Source organism: Mytilus trossulus, chromosome 3 (genome assembly GCF_036588685.1).
Source record: "Mytilus trossulus isolate FHL-02 chromosome 3, PNRI_Mtr1.1.1.hap1, whole genome shotgun sequence".
Taxonomy (NCBI): Eukaryota; Metazoa; Mollusca; class Bivalvia; order Mytilida; family Mytilidae; genus Mytilus; species Mytilus trossulus.
The window spans coordinates 46,508,955-46,530,124 of NC_086375.1; the positions used below are offsets into that span (position 1 = coordinate 46,508,955).

The 21,170-nt window shown below is 33.2% G+C and overlaps 1 protein-coding gene across 1 annotated transcript in view; it reads right to left on the reverse strand.

Moving 5' to 3' along the window:
• The window catches only part of LOC134711631 (4-hydroxybutyrate coenzyme A transferase-like), a 21,686-nt gene extending 866 nt beyond the window's left edge, over positions 1-20,820 (reverse strand). Inside the window, exons 1-6 of the mRNA XM_063572362.1 lie at positions 20,537-20,820; positions 5,824-5,976; positions 2,946-3,185; positions 2,210-2,398; positions 1,194-1,409; positions 21-287 (exon numbers count right to left, since the gene is read on the reverse strand). Coding sequence (XP_063428432.1) covers positions 21-287; positions 1,194-1,409; positions 2,210-2,398; positions 2,946-3,185; positions 5,824-5,976; positions 20,537-20,711 — 1,240 coding nt within the window. The 5' untranslated portion in view covers positions 20,712-20,820. The remainder of the gene's footprint in view (positions 1-20; positions 288-1,193; positions 1,410-2,209; positions 2,399-2,945; positions 3,186-5,823; positions 5,977-20,536) is intronic.
• Positions 20,821-21,170: the final 350 nt, after the last annotated feature.

Consider the following 21,170-nt stretch of genomic DNA (forward strand, 5'->3'; position numbering starts at 1 on the left):
TAATTTTTAAAAATAGTTACCATTTTTAAGCATATTAACAATTTTACTCTCTCCTCTTTTGGTGCTTGACGTCATGGCAATGATAGGCTTTCCTCTACCGTCTAAGGATAATGCCGCCCCACTGATAAAATCAATCTGTCCCCCAAAACCGGAGTATATCCTTTCTCCAATCGAATCAGCACAAACTTGTCCACCTAAGTCCACCTCTATGCAGGAGTTGATAGCGGTCACTTTAGGGTTCTGACAAATTACTGCTGTACTATTTGTGAAGGAAACATCACACATTTCTGAAATTGTTTTTTTTTATAAGTATACAGTATAGTATATCCATATTTTTTTTAACTTTTCATTCTGAAATTTAGTTTTTAAAACACAAGGTTTCCACATTTGGCAATAATTGACGTTTGTATTGTATTGAAATGGTTAGAGAAGGAAGTGTTCATTCAAATTGCATAGCCTTTAAACGACCATCAGCGAAGAACAACATTTCTATGTTAGTTGTTTCATGTTTCCTTATAAAGAATTAGTTTATAGTGTACCTCTATATGTATTTAGTGAGTCCCAACTCATTTCTCATGCAAAGATGAGAGCAAAGTGAAAATAATTATAATAGTGTATTAGGTAGCAACATGGACATAATTCGATTTAAGAAGTCATAATGTTGTTTTAGAGTCCTCGCATACAGAGTATTCGATCCACTTAAGAAGAAATCCATCTTGTTGGGCTTCAACTCCAACTGATTATTTTAGGATAACCTACAACTGATCATGAATAGTTACAGTCCCAATTCAACTGCTAGTAACATGTAGTAATATTTAACGGTAATTGCGTATTTATGATTTCGAACGCAGTGAGGTTAGCTCACTCGTATGAAGTGTTTTCAATTTGTCATACTAGTACCTTACTATGTGGTATATCTTTTGTTCATTGCTGAAGGCCTCACAGTTACCCATATTTGTTAACTCATGCGTCATTTTGGTCTCAGATGGAAAGTTATCTTGTTGTCAATCATACCATATCTTCTTATTTTTATACACGGTTGTATCCAAAGATCGTAAGAAATTAAAGTGATAAGAAATCTTCTTTTTAGTTCCAGCTTAATACTATCGAGCATATTTAGTATTATTTACAGAAGCTTGGTAATTTTTTTTTAAATTAAATGATTGTACCTTTATCGGATCATTATATCTTACCCACAAAAGGATTGTTGTCCATGAAGTCGTACAACCGTTTGGTTCCAATAGCAAATGTGCTAATGATATTCCCCGTTTGTACGTTTTTCAGAGCATTTGTAATATTTCCATTTTCTACTAAGTCTACCACACCATCACTAAACATTTCTGAATGTACTCCTAAATCTTTATGATCCGTTAGCTCCGCTAAAACTGCGTTTGGTATAGAACCAATACCTAAAACATGATCAAAATGTTGTTTTAAATTAAAGTGCATTTTATAAAGCTGTGTGTGCATACGATCAACACTTAGAATCATTGAATTATCTTTCTCCCTTGAAAAGGAATGTTACCTACAAGCAAAGTGATTTCGTTAAAATCTTTGAATATATATAATAGGGTAAACACATTTTTAACACTTTTTCTTTCTATGGATTAATTGCATCTTTTTCATAGATTGTCACATATAGTTGAACATAAAACTTTTCTGTATCTAGTTTTTGTGTTTTGTTAAAGCACAAAGCTCAGCCGTTTACCAAGCACATACAATAGTGCGCCATCTAAAACCAAACTTCATCAAATCATACCAAATTTGGTTAATATGATATGTCTTCTTTATAGATTTGATTATGTTCTATTTATGGTTGTATCAGATCTTCAGCATTTATATATAAAGCGTTTTATAGTTTGGCCTGGATCATAACAAAAGACACACAAAAGGCTTTTCAAAATGCGAATATGGTTCAGAAAAATTGGCACTGTCACCAGTAAAGTGGCAAGTAATTCAGTACTGTCGTGAAAATACATATATTGCTGTTGGGAAATGTGTTGTTATCAAATTTTGTAAATTATCTTGAATTGAAAGGATTTTTTTCCCTCATGCAAAGTTTTAATTCTTTTTTTTTTTTACTTATCTGCTTTTCAACGTTTATATTAGATTTGGACCTGAAGTAGGACTGAAGAGACATGTATTGTGGAAATGCGGATGTTGTTCAAGGGATTATTGCATTCATTTTTGTGTTTGGAAAAGTTCATACCCATTTGAAGCGTAGCGCCATCTTCAACTAGATTATCTGCTATGAGCCTTCCGATCTTTTTCTCCTCCTGAGACGGTTTACTTATGGTCAGTTCTGGAATACGGAAGTCACAGTCTACAATAGCATCTAAGTGTGACTGGTGGATCATGCCGTCTCCTATTGTTCTTGGAAGGTTTTTATTGGTGGCACCTATAGATAAACAATAACAGCTTATAAAAGTCCAGAGAAGGAAAATTATTATAATATGTGAACATTGCAATATATAATTGTCCTTTTGAAGTCCGATGAAGGAAACACTGTTTCTGTATTTCTGATATTAGCATTTGTATTTATTTGTGATCTGTTATAGAATCATGCAGATTTACAGTACACATTCTTGAATAACATTTTTTTAGAGTTTGATATATTAACCATAATATAAATGCAAAAATCATTGCCAGGTATTTAATAGTGCAAGTAATGCGACTATCGCCATACAAAGAACTCGCATGTTTGATACAATTCTTCAGTATGCAATCGCAATAATAAACCTTGCATTGTTCCATTGTTCAATCAAAAATTGTAATATTAGTAATGAAATTAACACAATAATTTCTATATTTGCATTACATTTATGTGCAGATGTACAATAAAAATCGAGATAAGTTTATTTTGAACACAGTCATCCCTTTCTTTGTATAGTTAGGGAAAATCTTAACGAGAAATAAAAGCGTGGTATGGTCTATGTTTTAAATACCAATGATATACTTGGCATTCTGTATGGCAGCACGTGTACAATCAACACTGGGTCCTAAGGAACAGAATCCATGTTTATCTGGTGGTGTTACTGATATCAAGGCTACGTCAAGCTCAATCTTCTTCAGTCGAAACAACAGTGGTATCTCATAGAGAAATATGGGTGTACTGTCAGCTCTGCCTTCATTCACGGCAGAACGAGAATTAGCAGCAAGGAAGAGTGAATTCGATCGAAATATTCCTGAAATGTACATATATTTATTTTAAATACTACTACAATTTCAGTAGTAAATTTCAGTGTCTTTTATATAAAACGACAAATAGTTTTTAATGGTTTAAAGTAAAGTCCATTCTTACCTCCATACAGGTGAAAGCTCAATCTGTCTTTTAGAAAACACAAGAAATGAACTTGAAAGGAAGTCTGATAGAAAAAAAATATGTTCCATGGACATTTTCAATGAAAAAAAGAGAATCAGACCTAACATTTGAGTCACGGTTTGTCGATCCTTTTCGGCCTTTTCTAATGACAAAAATTTCCATACGGGCTTTCCTTTTGCTATATGTCCTTTTAAGCTCATCTGTCCCACGGTGCCAAGTGAGTTTTTCTCAACACTTGGCGTCCGTCGTCCGTCGTCTGTAAACTTTTACAAAAATCTTCTCCTCTGAAACTACTGGGCCAAATTTAACCAAACTTGGGGTATCTAGTTTAAAAAATGTGTTCAATGACCCGGCCAATCAGCCAAGATGGCTAAAAATAAAAATTCTGACGAGATAGAATTGTTTATCAGGTCAAGATCTATCTGCCCTGAAATTTTCAGATGAATCGGACAACCCGTTGTTGGCTTGCTGTCCCTAAATTGGTTATTTTAAGGAAATTTTGACGTTTTTGGTTTTTATCTTAAATATTATTATAGATAGAGATAAACTGTAATATAGTGTTATTAACTGGCTGTTTCTGTATTGGCACTGGTATAGATTGCAGGGCCGTAGCGTAATGGAGGAAAATGAGGCAAATGCCTCACTCTTGAAACGACAACCAAACTTTTGAAGTTGGTGTTTTTTTTATTATGTATTTTACATTATCAATATGCGAGTTTCGAGTTTCAAATTATCTACCGGCACACTACATACAGTGTGTCCAATCTGCAGCAACGATTGCAGCTTTTACCATAGCAGTGAAGGTAAAAAATAAGTGTTCCGAATACATTCAAAAAAAAATAAAAATTAAACAAATCTTAAGGTTTATGTACCCTTCTGTAGCCATTTTTGTACGAACTTTTCAAACTTCAATTGTATCAAAACTACAGATTGTTTTCATCATATCTGTAGTTTTGATACAATTAAGGTTTGAAAAATTCGTCAGGCACCCGAACCCCCCTAAAAAAAAAGGCTCAAAAATTTTTCGCCTCGCTCCGCTCGGCGAAAAATTTGCCTCACTTTAAAGACCCATGCGCTACGGCCTTGGATTCAAGGTTTGCTGTATTGGACTCGAGACCCGTAGGGTCGAGGGCCAATACAGCTGACCGAGAATCTATACCAGTGCCAATTGCAATACAGAAACAGCCAGTTCATAACACTTTTATTAAATGATTATAAGAGAATTAAAAACCGGAAGTGAACGTCCCGTATTAGCCCATGGGCCAATACAGCTTTTTTCCCCGCTTTTTTCTGTATAATACTATTGGCCCTGTTTTTTCCGTTTCAAAACTTTAAGACGTTACAAAACATTGCACATCATTTAACCTGTTTATTTTATGACTTTAATTTAAAAAATATTATAAAATGTTTTTATGCATAACGATACTTCCAAAATTAAGTAATGGCGTAAGAAAATTGATAACCGGAAGTGAACGTCCTGTATAAGCCCTAGGGCTTATACGGCTTTTTTCCCGCCTTTTTCTGTATTGGCCCTGTTTTTTTTCCCGTAGAGCAATATTAAATCTTGATTTATATCGACAGTGGAACGTTTTTAGTATTGCACATGCTGATTTATCCGTATTAGTGCTTATTTGCTCATATCATTTAATAAACAGTAATAATGTTCAGCAAAGTAAGATCTATAAATAAGTCAACTTGACCAAAATGGTCAGTTGACCCTTTAAGGAGTTATTGCCCTTTATAGTCATTTTTTTAAACAATTTTTCGTAAAGTTTTGTAATCTTATACAAAAATCTTCTCCTCTGAAACTACTAAGACAAATTTAACCAAACTTGTCCGTAATCATCATTAGGGTAAATGTTTTTAAAAATGTGTCCGATGACCCTGCCCGTTAACCAAGATGGCTGATATGGCTAAAAATAGTACATAGGGTAAAATGCAGGTTTTGGCTCATATCTCTGAAACCAAAGAATTTTGAGCAAATTGACAGGAATGAATTGTTCATTAGGTCAAGATCTATCTGCCCTGAAATTTTCAGACAAATCAGGCAAGCTGTAGTTGGGTTGCTGCCCCTGAATTGGTAATTTTAAGAAAATTTTGCAGCTTTTGGTTATTATCTTGAATATCATTATAGATAGAGATAAACTGTAAACAGCAATAATGTACAGCAAAATAAGACCTACAAATAAGTGAACATATTCAAAATGGTCAATTGACCCCTTAAGGAGTTATTGCCTTTTATAGTAATTTTTTTTTTAAATTCATAAATTTCGTAAATTTTTGTAACTTTTTACAAAATATTTTCCACTGTCACTACTGGGTCAAGTTCATTATAGATAGAGATAATTGTAAGCAGCAAGAATGTTCAGTAAAGTAAGATCTACAAACACATCACCATCATCTAAACACAATTGTGATAGTCTTATTGTTTTTTATGCGCTATATATATATCCATTCACTCTTTCAGTAAAGAGATGGAAATTTGAGAAAAGAAACTAAACCTTGGTATTCAGGATTGTTGTATCTGCCTGCGCCCTCGGTATGGAGATGTATTAGCTCTACATTCTTCAATCGTGAGTTCATTCCATGCTCACACATAGCCTCAATTAATGGCAATGGAGTAGCTGCAGCTCCATGGATGAAGACTTTATGCCCTGAATAATAAAACAAATTTTATTTTAATGACTTTATGGTTTTCATGATAGTTTGCCTGCAAATTTTTTCATGACTGTTTTGAATTTCCACAAAATAAAGAAAATCACGTTACGTGTAATGCTTCATTTGAGGATACCAGCACCATCTGATTTCAATGCCCCAATTCTTTGAGCTTAGGTGCGGATTATTCATTTTTTTGGAACTTACATTTGTTTTGATACTTTAATCAAAAACAAATTAGTTTAAATAACATGCAGGGACACACATTTCTCTTTTAAATACACTTGACATGAGGGCTTATGTTTACGAAACTTAATAAATAATTAATCCCACTGAGCTTGAAATAAGAAGAAATATAAACACTGTCTTTGACTGTCCTAATTTTTAGACAAAATTCCTGATGAAAATCATGGTTTGTTTACTTAATGTATTTTGTACGACCTTATTCATTGTATTAACCCAAGGTTTTTTTTATTTATTCAAAATTAATCGTATTTCTTCAAAACAATTCCGATATTCCAAACATTGGTGAACTTTTAATTGCATTCTTAATTGATATTTTTATACTGTTTGTCAGTTTCAAAGTAAGACAAAGAGTACTGTATGCTTATGGAATTGCTTTCTTTCAAGTTCATCGTCATTGTTAGTTATTTAAAATCCCGAATTTGTTTTCTTTCGTTTTACCATCTCCGCTAGCCAAACATTACGATTTAGTCCCCTCCTAGGTAGACTGGATCGAAGATGTCGTTTTATTTGTGTGTGGTTTTTTTCTTTGTATTTTAGAGAGCAGAAAATAAAGCGTTGGGTGAACTCTTTCTAAACTCATATGTTTACAATAGAAAATAGACAATACTTTATAAATAAACCTCAGACACATAGGTGTACAAGAGGACATCATATATACACGTATACACATTTTTATACTCAATACATTCACACTAAACATAATAATGTTACATACATGGTAAAATTTAGCTAAATATCAATTTACAAACTACCATAACATTCAATTAAAAAAAGACAAACATAAATCACAAGTATCGTATAAGAATTTTTACAAATATTGCTAAGTTTTTGCAAAGTTCTACATGACAAAATGTCAAAAGCTGTTTCAATTTGTACTCCGTTGGATTTGCAGTATAATATTGTGGTATATATTTATTTCTAAGCAGTTTTATTTCCAGTTTTTGACATTTGAATAGATAATGAAATTCATCTCCTATTCCATTTCCACAGAGATGACAAATTCGTGCATTTTTTGGTATTCCAGTCCATCTTCCCGTTTCTACAGGAAATTTTAAATTTGAACATCTGAATTTTGCTATATAAATCCTGTCACACAGCTTCAACTTTATTAAATAGGTTTCCAAACGAAATTCCTCTTTATAAAATGAATAAAATGCACCTCTTGAAGAGTTATTCATTAGGGAAAACCAATGTTGAATGAATTGGTCATTTAGTTTTTGTGAAATAATGTTCTTTTACCCCAGTTTATCCAATGGAAGTTGATTTTGCCAAATAAAACTAATTCCATTTTCGTCAAATATGAATTTAACGTACGTAATCCATTTAAATTTTGAGGGGTTTTGAACATGTAATTTGAGCATTAATTTATACATAATGGAAGATAACTTGTTATTTTCCAATAATAAATTATTCCAAAACAACACCATTTTACGTTTAACAATGGTTTCCAAAGGGAATCTACCGAGTTCCCCATACACCATATAATTTGGTGTACTGCTTCTTAATTTCAGAATGTTTTTGCAAAATTGAAGGTGTATTTTCTCAATGCTATCTTTACTTTCAAATCCCCATACCTCTGAAGCATATAATAAAACAGGACTAACCAATGAGTCAAAAAGTTTTAGATGCAAATCGACGGGAATACATATATTTTTTTAATTTTTCGGTATAGAACATACAAAGACTTCTGAGCCTGATCAAGAAGTTTTTTTCGTGCAGTACAAAAGCTACCGTTGTAATTGAAAAGTACACCAAGGTAGTAGTAGGAATCAACTATTTCAATTTTTTCTCCATATATCATAAAAATCTGATTTCTTTTTACTTTCTTTTTACTAAAAATCACTGCTTTGGTTTTGCTTGTGTTAATCTTAAGTTTCCATTTTTTACAATATTCTTCAAAACATATAAGGGATTTTTGTAATCCTTCTGCACTTTCAGACAATAGCGCAGTATCATCTGCGTACAGTATAATAAACAATTTTACATACATTTCTAATGATTCCAAGCACAGCTTTGAAATATTATCTAGACTTTCTATATTTTTTTCCACAAAATAACTTTCTAAATCATTAAGAAACAAAGAAAATAAAAAAGGTGATAGATTTTCATCTTGTTTTACTCCTGTATGAGATATAAAAAATTCGGAAAATTCATTTCCTTTCTTTACATATGTTTTTATATTTTGATACATATTATAGATCACATTAAATAGTTTACCTTTAATGTTTGATATTTGCATTTTTTGCCACAATCCCGACCTTCATACAGTGTCAAAAAGGCTTTTAAAGTCTATAAAAGTGCAAAATAGCTTCTTACCAAATGAAAAATATATATTAATTAAAGAATACAATACAAATATATTATCAACAGTAGAGAATCTCTACGAAAACCTGCTTGTGACTTTGAAATCAGGTCTACGTGATCTGCATAATTATTTAACCTGTAATTTAACATAGCAGAAAAAGTTTTACTAAAGCATGAATTCAAAGTGATTCCTCTGTATATTTCGGGGTCAGATCTTGATCCTTTATTTTTAAATATAGTAATCATAATTCCATTAGACCAACTGTCTGGGACAATTCTAGTATCTAAAATCAAATTGAATAGCTTAACGTAAATTGGCATTAAATCTTCAATTGTATTCTTTATATACTCATTTAAAATTTCATCACTACCTGAAGCTTTGCCATTTTTTAAATTTGAAACAACTTTTTTAATTTCATCTTCGGTTACTGGACTGTTTAAAAATAACCCAACATCGTCTGATAGAGTATCAAATTCCAAATCTTGTTCGAAGTCATTTTCTGGCTCAACAGTTTCATTTAGTCTTTTAAAATGATCATACAATGTTTTTAGAGATATATCGTCATTGTTATCTTTTTTTTTTTACTATCATTTAGATTATTAAGGACTTTATATAGAGCTTTAGTATCTTTTTTGGAAATGTTACGCAACTCATCAGCAGCCCTCTGTTGATAGTTTGCAAAAGCTTTATTTAATGTTATTTTATGTTCTTTACTAGCTTGTGTCATTTTACGTCTGTTTTCAGCATTTTTCAAAAAACTGTATCTCTTTCGAGCTTTATGAAAAAAAATTCTACTCATCGAGCATTTTCTATTAAACCAAGGTTTTGAATTTTCATGTTTGTAAAAATGTTTATGTTTATTTATTTTCCCAAACGTTTCTGCCGCCGCATTTTTAAAATATTTTGCTAATATCTAAAACTATATTGTTTATATCATTTTGAGTTGCATCATTATTTACGGACAATTCGTCCAGTTTATTCATAACAGTGGTCAAACTACCTTCGGGATCATTGTGAATTCGATCAACGTATTCAGATTTCTGTTCACTTTTCCACCTGACATTTCTATTATTGGTAACAATTAAATCTGATTTACTAAATGTGGTCTGAAGTCTAAAATGTGTAAATGTATAAATGAATAACAATCAGAATATAACGGTATAAAGTCAGCAATTTCAAAATAAAAAATCATAGGGAAGAGTATTGATGAAATAATTAAATAATCAACAACACTTGAATCGTTACATGTTTTCTCCCCGATATCTTTATCTGATCCAACTCTTGAATTAGCAATATATAAATTATGTTTTCTGCACAACTCTAAACAGTCTATGACATACTTATTAGATCTACATGTACACTGAGACACTCTTTGTAAGGTGATTTTGTTTTGAGTCAGATTCTCATAATCATACAAATAATCTAATCAAGTTATCTTACCTCCTATACATTTCTACGAATATGATTGGTTAAGAGCAACCACGTGGTGACCGTGTATATGTAAAGCAAAATTATATCCGGGTGAAATTTGATCCGGAGGAAAAAATGTCACAGTAGTTGTTGTTACTTTTTTTATCCGGAGGAAAATATTTCCCTGGGATATTTTTTCCTTTACCGTGAAATTCTATCTGGGTAGTTAACTTATTGAATAGTTATGAGAAAAAACTTATCCTTTACATATACTATGAAATAATAATAGTGTATTTGAATTAAACCTATTTTGTAAAAAAAATGTATTATAATGGGAATTATTTCATTAATTATCATTGAAAAAAAATCCTAAATATTCTTTTAAAAAGAAAATTATCATTAAACATAAGAAAGAAAACCAGAAATAATTTCAAAGATCGTAATTGTGAAATAATATCATTATTAAATAAGGTAAGTGAAATACATGTAAAAGTGAGTTGTTTTCAGATCTCAGTACAAATCTAAATTAAAACGTAAAGGTAGAAATATAGTTGCATTACTACTGTTAACAGTAATGGAAGAATTTGATTATGATAATATTTTAAACTATATAAATAGTCTGGGGACAAAGATGTTGTTGTTGATTATATGGAAATCAGATAAATTATAGCATAACAATATATTTGAACAAAAGTAATTTTAACAGCTGGATAGTATTTACTTGTGAAATGTTATATGTCTTATTTGTGTTTTTACTTTTTATTAAAAAATCATGTTGTTAGTCATCTTGTTATATAAATGAATATATAAAAAATAAGATTCAAGGAAAAATTTCACTATGAAATAGATTCAGGAATATATTATATTAATATCTTTAAAATAGCTAAAAGGAACAGATAAGAAATATAATACCATATCATTGAGCCACGACATGACAAAATCAGAGAGAGAGGAGGAAAAAAAGTTATTTGCGGAAGCCAAGGAAAAAGAAAAGAAGAGCCAGGGAAAGTTCACCTTCAAAGTAAGAGGCCCTCCGGGTGCTCGACGAATAATAAGGGTGCAATAAAAACTAAAAACATAAGAAAAAGAAATTGTACAAATGTAGATAAAGATGTAAATATGTTTCATGTTCTTAATAGTTTGAGTTGTTTTTATACGAATGCCGAACAATTTAGAAATAAGTTTGCAGAATTCCAAACTAGAATTAATTCTTATCGTCCAATGATAATTGGAATAACTGAAGTTAAACCTAAAAACAGTGCTTATAAATTGAACCCAGCAGAGTTTAATTTAGATTTAATAGACAATTATGATCTTTTCTCAATTAACATTGACAGTGACAAAGGAAGAGGTATGATATTATATGTACACAAAACACTAGGAGCGAAAGAAGTAAATATGGAAATAAACTATGAAGAAAATATATTTGTGAAAATTGCACTAAATAACAATGACGCTCTTTTACTGGGACTACTATATAGGTCACCGTCAGAAATTGCCTTGAGCAACAATAATTCAAATCTTTTAAATTTAATTACTGAGTCAACACAAAAGAATTTCTCACATATACTATTAATGGGAGATATAAATTACCCTAATATTGATTGGGAAACACACAGCTGTAAGAGTGATAACATAGAGTCGGATGAATATAAATTTACACAGTGTGTTCAAGACAATTACTTGTACCAGCATGTAACAAAACCAACCAGATGGAGGGGGTCAGACACACCACATGTATTAGACCTAATATTTACGAACGAAGAAAATATGGTAAGCGATATTGAGTACCTAAGTCCAATGGGGAAAAGTGATCACTGTGTGATACAATTTCAATACAACTGTTACACAAAGTTAAAAATTGACAATAGAACAAAAATATGCTACGATAGAGGAAACTATGAAGATTTTAACAAAGAAATATTGGAGACAAATTGGGGAGTGCTATTAAACCAAGGTGATCATATAGATAAAAATTGGGAAAAATTTCATGAGAAATTATTAGAGATGGAAAAACGTTATATCCCTGTCAAGAAAATAAAAACATCGACTAAAAGAAGGAGTGAGTTTTATATGGACAAAAAAACTGTAGAAAAAATAAAGAAAAAAAACTCTCTGTGTAGGAAATCGATTGCTACTAAAGATCCCAGTATAAGATTGGAATACAATAAAGTACGAAATCAGGTAAAGACCATGACAAATAAACTGAAAAGGGAACACGAAAAGAAACTGTCAACAAATGCTAAGAAAAATCCAAAAGCAATATGGAAATACATAAAGTCCAAGTCTAAAACAAGATCAGGAATAGGTGAACTATTAACAGACCAAAACGACGAAACGTCTAGAAAGACCGATGACGACAAAGAAAAGGCTGAAATTTTAGCAACATTTTTCAATAGTGTCTTCACAAAAGAACCAGAAGGAGAAGTACCTACCTTACCAATAAAAAACACTAAAAATAAAATGCTACAAATGAATATAAATAAGGAAGGAATAGCTAAGATACTTAAGGGACTGAAGGTTGAAAAATCTCCTGGACCAGATAGAATACACCCAAGAATACTCAAAGAGTTAGCAGAATCAATATCAACACCATTATGCATAATATTCAACCAATCAATAAGAAACAGTACTGTTCCAAGTAGATGGAAAGAAGCACAAATTAGCGCTATTTTTAAGAAAGGAAAAAAATGTATTGCTGGTAACTATAGACCTGTCAGTCTAACCTCAGTGGTGTGCAAAGTAATGGAAAAATTGGTACGTGAACATATTGTCAAACATATGAAAATCAACAAATTCTTTACTGATCGTCAATATGGATTTATATCAGGCAGATCTACATCTCTTCAACTTTTAAATGTATTGGACAAATGGCTAGAAGCCCTTGATAATGGAAAATCTATCGATGTTATTTACATGGACTATATGAAAGCATTCGACACTGTTCCGCACAAAAGACTTATGAACAAACTCAGAGCATATGGCACAGAAATTTCAGTTCTGAATTGGGTCGATAGTTTTCTAAGTGACAGGATACAACACGTTTCAATAAACAATAAAACATCATCATGGTCAAAAGTAACTTCAGGTATACCTCAAGGATCTGTGCTTGGGCCTCTACTTTTTGTAATTTTCATAAATGACCTTCCAAACCTGGTTGATTCCGACGTATACCTCTTTGCAGATGATACTAAAATTTTTAACACAATTAGTCAGAAAGAAGATAAAACTCAATTACAAAGTGACTTAAATAAACTATCGCAATGGAGTGATACCTGGCTATTAAAGTTTCACCCCGACAAGTGCAAACATATGCACATTGGTAAACCGGGACCGGAACCAGACTCAAAATATACACTGAAATCGACAATACTACAAAAAGTTACTGAAGAAAAAGACATTGGAGTAATTATTGACTCTGAATTAAATTTCGAAAAACATATAAGTGAGAAAGTTAATAAGGCAAATTCCATGTTTGCACTACTGAGAAGGACTTTTCAATATTTAGATACAGATACATTTGTACCACTATACAAGACACTCGTTAGAACACATTTAGAATTTGCAAGCTCAGTATGGCATCCATATAAAATAAAATATATTGATATGATTGAAAATGTGCAGCGCCGGGCAACTAAACAACTACCAGGATTAAAGAATTTAACATACTCAGAAAGACTGCAAAAATTGAAACTACCATCTCTAAATTTTAGACGAGTCCGAGGTGACATGATTGAATTATATAAAATACTAAATGGAAAATATGATAAAGAGGCGGCACAATTTGTTAAATTATGGAAGGATATGACAACACGAACAGGGGTACGCGGCAACAGTCTGAAAATATTTCCACAGAGAGCAAGAACAGAATTAAGGAGGAATGCCTTTGCTCTACGAGTGGTAAAAACATGGAATACACTACCCGAAATTATAGTAACATCACCAACCACAAATACATTTAAGAATAGACTAGACAAATACTGGAAGAACCAAACAATGATGTACGAAGACTATAAATCACCAATCACCGGAAGTGGAGAAGATTTAGATATAGAGACTGATGAAGAGGAACTGTAGTTCCTGTATCAGTAAAAGAACCTAAGTAAACCTAAGTAAGTAAATAAATTGCTCATAATTACCTCCCTTTGATAAATTATGCAAATTTGTTCTACCTTTGTGAAACATTTTATAATTAAAGTCAGGTATATATTGATTGCGAGTAACTTACATACTAGATAATGGGACTATATTTCACAAGGTTCTGTGAAATATGATACGGCAAATATATACCGGTACATACTATCCGCATAACACAGATAGATTTTCACTCCGCTGGAACAATTCTACATGTGAAATACAATGCCTGGAAAAAAATTACCGTGACAAATTATCCTCAGGATAAAATATCACAGAGGAAGAAATAAACCGTTACATATATTCCATATTAGGTTAGTAAGGATCCATATTAGGTTAGTAGTGGTTTTTTTTTATCCCTTTATACAAACAACACGGTGGTGAGAAAAAAAATCTTAAAGGTTTCAACAGACGATTAAATGGACTAATGAACGATTGAAATTAATTCCATACAACACATTTAAAGCTAACAAGTTTTTATTGTTGGTATACATCTATGGAAGTTGGTTCATAAGACTATCAGTATTGAAGACGTGATCACTTTTATAGGCCCCTAGTCTAAATTTCACATGTTAAGATAGTCGGTAAGATAAATTTTTTACATAGTGTGCTAGTGACCTAATACGATATATATGGTGTCAGTAAATTCCATATGGGGATTCGGGCTTTTGTTCAATTTCATGAGGAAATTGTTCCCCTATTCCATATGGTCTACCTTTAAGTCTGGTAGCATTTGCTAAAACATATTCCAGATCGCGGTGGTAAAGGAATCTTGCAACTATTGGTGCTCTTCTGTTGTCCCCCTTTGTTCTGAATCGATGGACATTGCCGAATTCGATCTTGTAGTCGATATTGTATACGATTCTCAGCTCATCGTATAAAAAACATCGCAAAAGCTCTTCCGTATCTTACAGATTTGCTTTAGTTGACAATACTTTACAGATTTACTAAATCTGATAGATGAACTATTTTAAGGATTCCGAGACATTGTTGTGGTTTTTCAATTTCACCTTTAAATAATAGCACAGAGCTAAAATTAGTTAAATAGTGTGTAAATACAGCCTGTCTAGGCCAGCAAAACGAAATTAAATCGATATCAAAAGGTTAAGCAGTGGTCAGTAAAATTAGTTTACCTTGTCTTTGATATAGTTTAATTTTTCATGTATCCCACTTTAAGGATAGCAATTCGAATTACATAAAAATGGGGTCTGAGTAGGAGTATTGTGGATTAGGCGACTATTAAAGAAATAATATTGTTTATCGGTTACTGATAATACAGGTTTAATAAAAGTTGAAATTCCGCATTTATTTGAACGGGAAGCTGGTTCAATTTTTTTTTGTAAAATCCAGTTCCATCCTCAACACAGATGAAACCTCAGAAAAGAAATAGGCAAACACCTAATAGTTTACGATCTGGTGCAGAGAAAAATGCTACTTCTAAGCGTAAAAGACCAAATGTTATTAAAAGTCATGTGCATTCTGATAAAAAAAAAGACCCATGGCTCCTCGTGGGAATCAAAACATTATTGTGGCGGGTAGTCATTCAACTCAAGTTATGGTAAACGCAAGCGGAGACGAGATTATTGCCTCCAACCAAAACCAAAGTGACCGTGCGGAGTTGGACCCTGTGACAGTAGCCATTCCTGGACCGTCATCTTCGAGAGTTCCGATGTCGAGTACAGATTCTCAGCGACATGAATTGTACGATGTCACCACAACAACCAACAGAAGAGCAGCCGAAAATGATTCTAGTATAGTTTCCCAAGTCGAGATGGTCCCAGCGATTCCGGATAGTCATGGTATGTATACGCATACAGGGAACCAAAATTCACCCCCCTTTTATCATAGTAGGAGGCCCCAGTCGCTCATTATAGGCTCGCACTCGGCCAGTAATGAAATTTCCCTAGTTGATCACATTCCGGAAAGCATCCCTAGCATATTTGATCCGATTGGGGCTCATCTTTCATTAAAGATTAAGGAGAAAATTTGGCGAGGTGAGTTTATTCATTTAGGTTTATTGCTAAAATCTGCTTCAGTTTTGGGCTCTGATTCTACTTAAGATGGTGATTTTGTTTTGAAAGGAGGTGCCCTGACTGTGGTTAATAAGAAACCAGATTCTTTGAACAACATAGAAATTTGGACTTCGGTCTTTATGATTTATATGGCAATTCTATTAGAAAAATGGCCTATGAAAGCCCAAGAGTATTTGAAATATATGCGAAGCATTCGATTTGCGTCGTCTAGGGGTACTAACAATGGTTGGGCCGTGTACGATGATCAGTACCGACTAAAAAAAGAGCGCTTTCCATCATCTTCCTGGGGTGTCATTGATCAGGAATTGTGGGTTTTTGTGCGTGGTGACAGGGAATGTCAATCAGTCATCCTCGAATTATCAATCGGCAAGGAATATGACTTAAATTAGCATCAGCATGGCCTATACAAATTGATGTGTTCACATGTTTTATATCTTACTTATCGTATTCTGATTTAACATCATCTACAATCAATACATACATGATACTTATCCGGGATGAGCCATAAATCATAAATTATTAGGTGTAACTGACATGTACTTTTATAGTTTCTAAATGTTAGAGGGAGTTTGAAGGAAGAGTCCCAAATTATCAGATATTCGCACTCCTGTTACTTTAGAAATTTGCACAAAATTATACGATCACTACCATCCGTTTGCCCCTCTCGTGAATCTTGTCTTTTCGCTTCTGCATTTAGTCTTGCATTTTTTGCTTTATTAAGAATAGGTGAGCTCACGGCCGATACGAGTATACTGTACATATATCGGAGCCCACACAATTTTCTTTGAATTTCAAATAATAAATATGAATTGCATTTGAAGATTTGTAGTTCGAAAGCTGACCAGAGAGGTACTTTATCGACTTTGGTTATTCCTCAAAGGGAAGCAGATCTTTGTCCTGTGAGCATGTTATGTGCCTTTTGGGGAATAAGATACCCTGATTCTGACAAACACTTGTTTTAACATTTTAATGGGTCTCCATTGACTCGTTTTCAGTTTATTTCTATACTTAAGAAACCCACTTTATTTTTGTGGCGTTAAAGACTACATTCGATCAATGACACAATTGTTTAGAATAGGCGGATCATCCCATTATAGCAGAATGGAAGCTTCTGATTCAGATAGGAAGCGGGGACGGGACGTTAGGTTTTCTGATGCATACACTAGTTACATTCGGATTTGATAGATTTATAGATACGAAGATTTTCGAAGCTGTATTTTGTAAAGGTTTAAACAGAACAGTAAGAATTTTGTCATTGTAGAACCCCGCCAAGTTTTGGTCATGGGATCATCTTTTATATATTGGGCCGCCAGAAGCGTGAAGATTTTCATTGGTATTGCCAGCGAGGGACGAAATGGGGGAAATAAAAACTAGAGGCTCTCAAGAGCCTGTGTCGCTCACCTTGGTCTATGTGCATATTAAACAATGGACACAGATAAATTCATAACAAAATTGTGTTTTGATGATGGTGATGTGTTTATAGATCTTACTTTACTAAACATTCTTGTTGCTTCAATTATCTCTGCCTATAATGAACTTGGCCCAGTAATTACAGTGGAAAATATTTTAAAAATCTACAAAAATTTATGAAAAATGTAAAAAAAAGGACTATAAAGGGCAATAACTCCTAAAGGGGTCAACTGACCAGATCTGTGGTGTTGACTTATTTGTAAATCTTACTTTGCTGAACATTATTGCTGTATACTGTTTATCTCTATCTATAATATTATTTAAGATAATAACCAAAAACAGCAAAATTTCCTTAAAATTACCAATTCAGGGGCAGCAACCCAACAACGGGTTGTTCAATTCATCTGAAATTTTCAGAGCAGATAGATCTTGACCTGATAAACAATTTAACACCATGCCAGTTTTGCTCTTTATGCTTTGGTTTTTGAGTTATAAGCCAAAATCTGCATTTTACCCATGTTCTATTTTTAGCCATGGCGGCCATCTTGGTTGGTTGACCGGGTCACCGAACACAATTTTGAAACTATATACCCCAATGATGATTGTGGCCAAGTTTGGTTTAATTTGGCCCAGTAGTTTCAGAGGAGAAGATTTTTGTAAAAGATTACTTAGATTTACGAAAAATGGTTAAAAATTGACTATAAAGGGCAATAACTCCTAAAAGGGTCAACTGACCATTCGGGTCATGTTGACTTATTTGTAAATCTTATGTTGCTGAACATTATTGCTGTTTACAGTTTATATCTATCTATAATATTATTCAAGATAATAACCAAAAACAGCAAAATTTCCTTAAAATTACCAATTTAGGGGCAGCAACCCAACAACAGGTTGTTCGATTCATCTGAAATTTTTAGTGCAGATAGATCTTCACCTGATAACCAATTTTACACCACGTCAGAATTGCTCTAAATGCTTTGGTTTTTGAGTTATAAGCCAAAAACTGCATTTTACCCCCATGTTCTATTTTTAGCCATGGCGGCCATCTTGGTTGGTTGACCGGGTCACCGAACACAATTTTGAAACTATATACCCCAATGATGATTGTGGCCAAGTTTGGTTTAATTTGGCCCAGTAGTTTCAGAGGAGAAGATTTTTGTAAAAGATTACTTAGATTTACGAAAAATTGTTAAAAATTGACTATAAAGGGCAATAACTCCTAAAAGGGTCAATTGACCATTCCGGTCATGTTGACTTATTTGTAAATCTTATGTTGCTGAACATTATTGCTGTTTACAGTTTATCTCTATCTATAATATTATTCAAGATAATAACAAAAAACAGCAAAATTTCCTTAAAATTACCAATTTAGGGGCAGCAACCCAACAACAGGTTGTTCGATTCATCTGAAATTTTTAGTGCAGATAGATCTTCACCTGATAACCAATTTTACACCACGTCAGAATTGCTCTAAATGCTTTGGTTTTTGAGTTATAAGCCAAAAACTGCATTTTACCCCTATGTTCTATTTTTAGCCATGGCGGCCATCTTGGTTGGTTGACCGGGTCACCAGACACAATTTTTAAACTAGATACCCCAATAATGATTGTGGCCAAGTTTGATTTAATTTGGCCCTGTAGTTTCAGAGGAGAAGATTTTTGTAAAAGTTAACGTCGGACGCAGGACGACGACGGACGACGACGGACGCCGGACGCAAAGTGATGAGAAAAGCTCACTTGGCTCTTTGGGCCAGGTGAGCTAAAAATGAATAAAAAAATGGTTTCCTTCAGTTGAAGAGAATCTTAGATGTTATCCACCTCCACAAATTTTGATCATCCATTTGGGTTTTAAGTTTTGGGTTTAATCAAAGGAAAAAATCTTATTGATCAGATAAGGTTGGACATTATGCGATTACATGTGTTATACTGCCAAATCTCTCCTTGGTGTGGAGTGAAATTTAGCCTCTTAAATACGGGCACTTGTCAGAAAATCAGGTGGCTATCAATTCGACTCGTAAACGAGTTAATGCATCTGTTCAATATATTCAAAAAGAATTAAATCATGGCCTTGTAATTTGCCATCCAAATATAAAAGCTCAAGATAGAGATTCATTCAGGCTTGACGGACCGTGGAGTATTTCCTAATTGATGAGTCTATAAATTATATTTCAGAACGGTGTAGTAAACGCGTTTCGTTGGGGATGAGAGTGTATAGACCTTCTCATTTGGCGGGATCTGGCAAGATGATAGGGGGGTCATGACCCTATAATTCTACGTTAGACCATATGTTGAAATATTCTACTGTGGTACCACAAGGAAGTTGTGTTTTTTATAAACGGCTTTCTCTTTTTACCAGTTTACCAGAGCGGCCGGTTCATCACTGTTACCAGTTTTGAATTTTATCCTCCGAGTACCGAGGAAACGTTATTCGAGTTATGGCCTAGCGTCAGTGTGGGGTCGTGCTCCTCGTTCACTCTAATTTTCCTTAGAGGAACTTTTGTTACTTCTGTTACCAGAAGAACACCTACTTGCCAATATTAAAAATGCCGGCGGTTTGTGTCGTCTTGCCAGACCTCGTTTACTGTTTTTTTTCCTGCGGACGATTTGATTCCACATAAGATTTCTTGAATTATTTAGTATTAAGGAGTTGCGGAATGATTGCCTATGAGACAACTCAACTGTAAAAACAACGTTGGTATTAGCATCTAAAGGTACCCGTACAACCTTCATCAATGAGCAAAACCGTTACCATATGCGGCCTGTTTTATTCCACACAACATTTCTTGAATTATTTTAATCTTTAATTAATATTGTATTATTATGTATAAATCAGCTGACTGACAGCAATTAAATGAAAGAAATACGGAAACACGACTGGGACATTATATACTCCTGTGAATTCAAACGAAGGTCCAGAGTTGACATACAAGTATTACCTCAAAATGGTTTTCTTTTGGTTTAATTATAATGAAACCAGGTGCCCACAATTAGTATATCCAAGTATGAATTAATAGCGACTTACCAGACTGAATAACTTGAACAGCTTCATCTGCTGTTTTGTTCTGAGGATATGTATCTGCCAGTGGATGAAACGGTTCTGGAGCATATAGGTAAAAACTTCTCACTTTCAAGTGTCCAACCCTCAGTTTGTTCAAACATCGCAAACTCGAATGTATATCCCGTAGTGAAAATGTCATGGTTAAAACTAAGCCAACTTGTTATAAATTCTATTGAAGAATGTTGTAAGCGGACTTTAATGGAAGTAAACAACAGAATGCATCATCTTCATCGTAATTAATAACAAAAACGAATGTTTCCATTGATTATATTTATGATCTGCAATGAATTATTGTCTGTTTCCATTTTTCATCTTTTTTCTACTGATCAAAACTTATTGTAATCATTGCACAGACATGATATATGAAGAGTGAAACGATTATTTCTTTACACAGGTATTTCAAACATATGTGGTCGATTGACCTTAGTCTTATTGTAATTGTTCCCTTAAATAAATAGTTTTTAATCTCTGACGCCGGAAATAACAGTATCAGCTCAGTGGTCAGTACTTACGTACTAACATACTAACATAACTCTTTACAAACTTTTCTGTACGTTTATACATTTTGTTACATGTGTACAGAAACTAAAGCAGACAA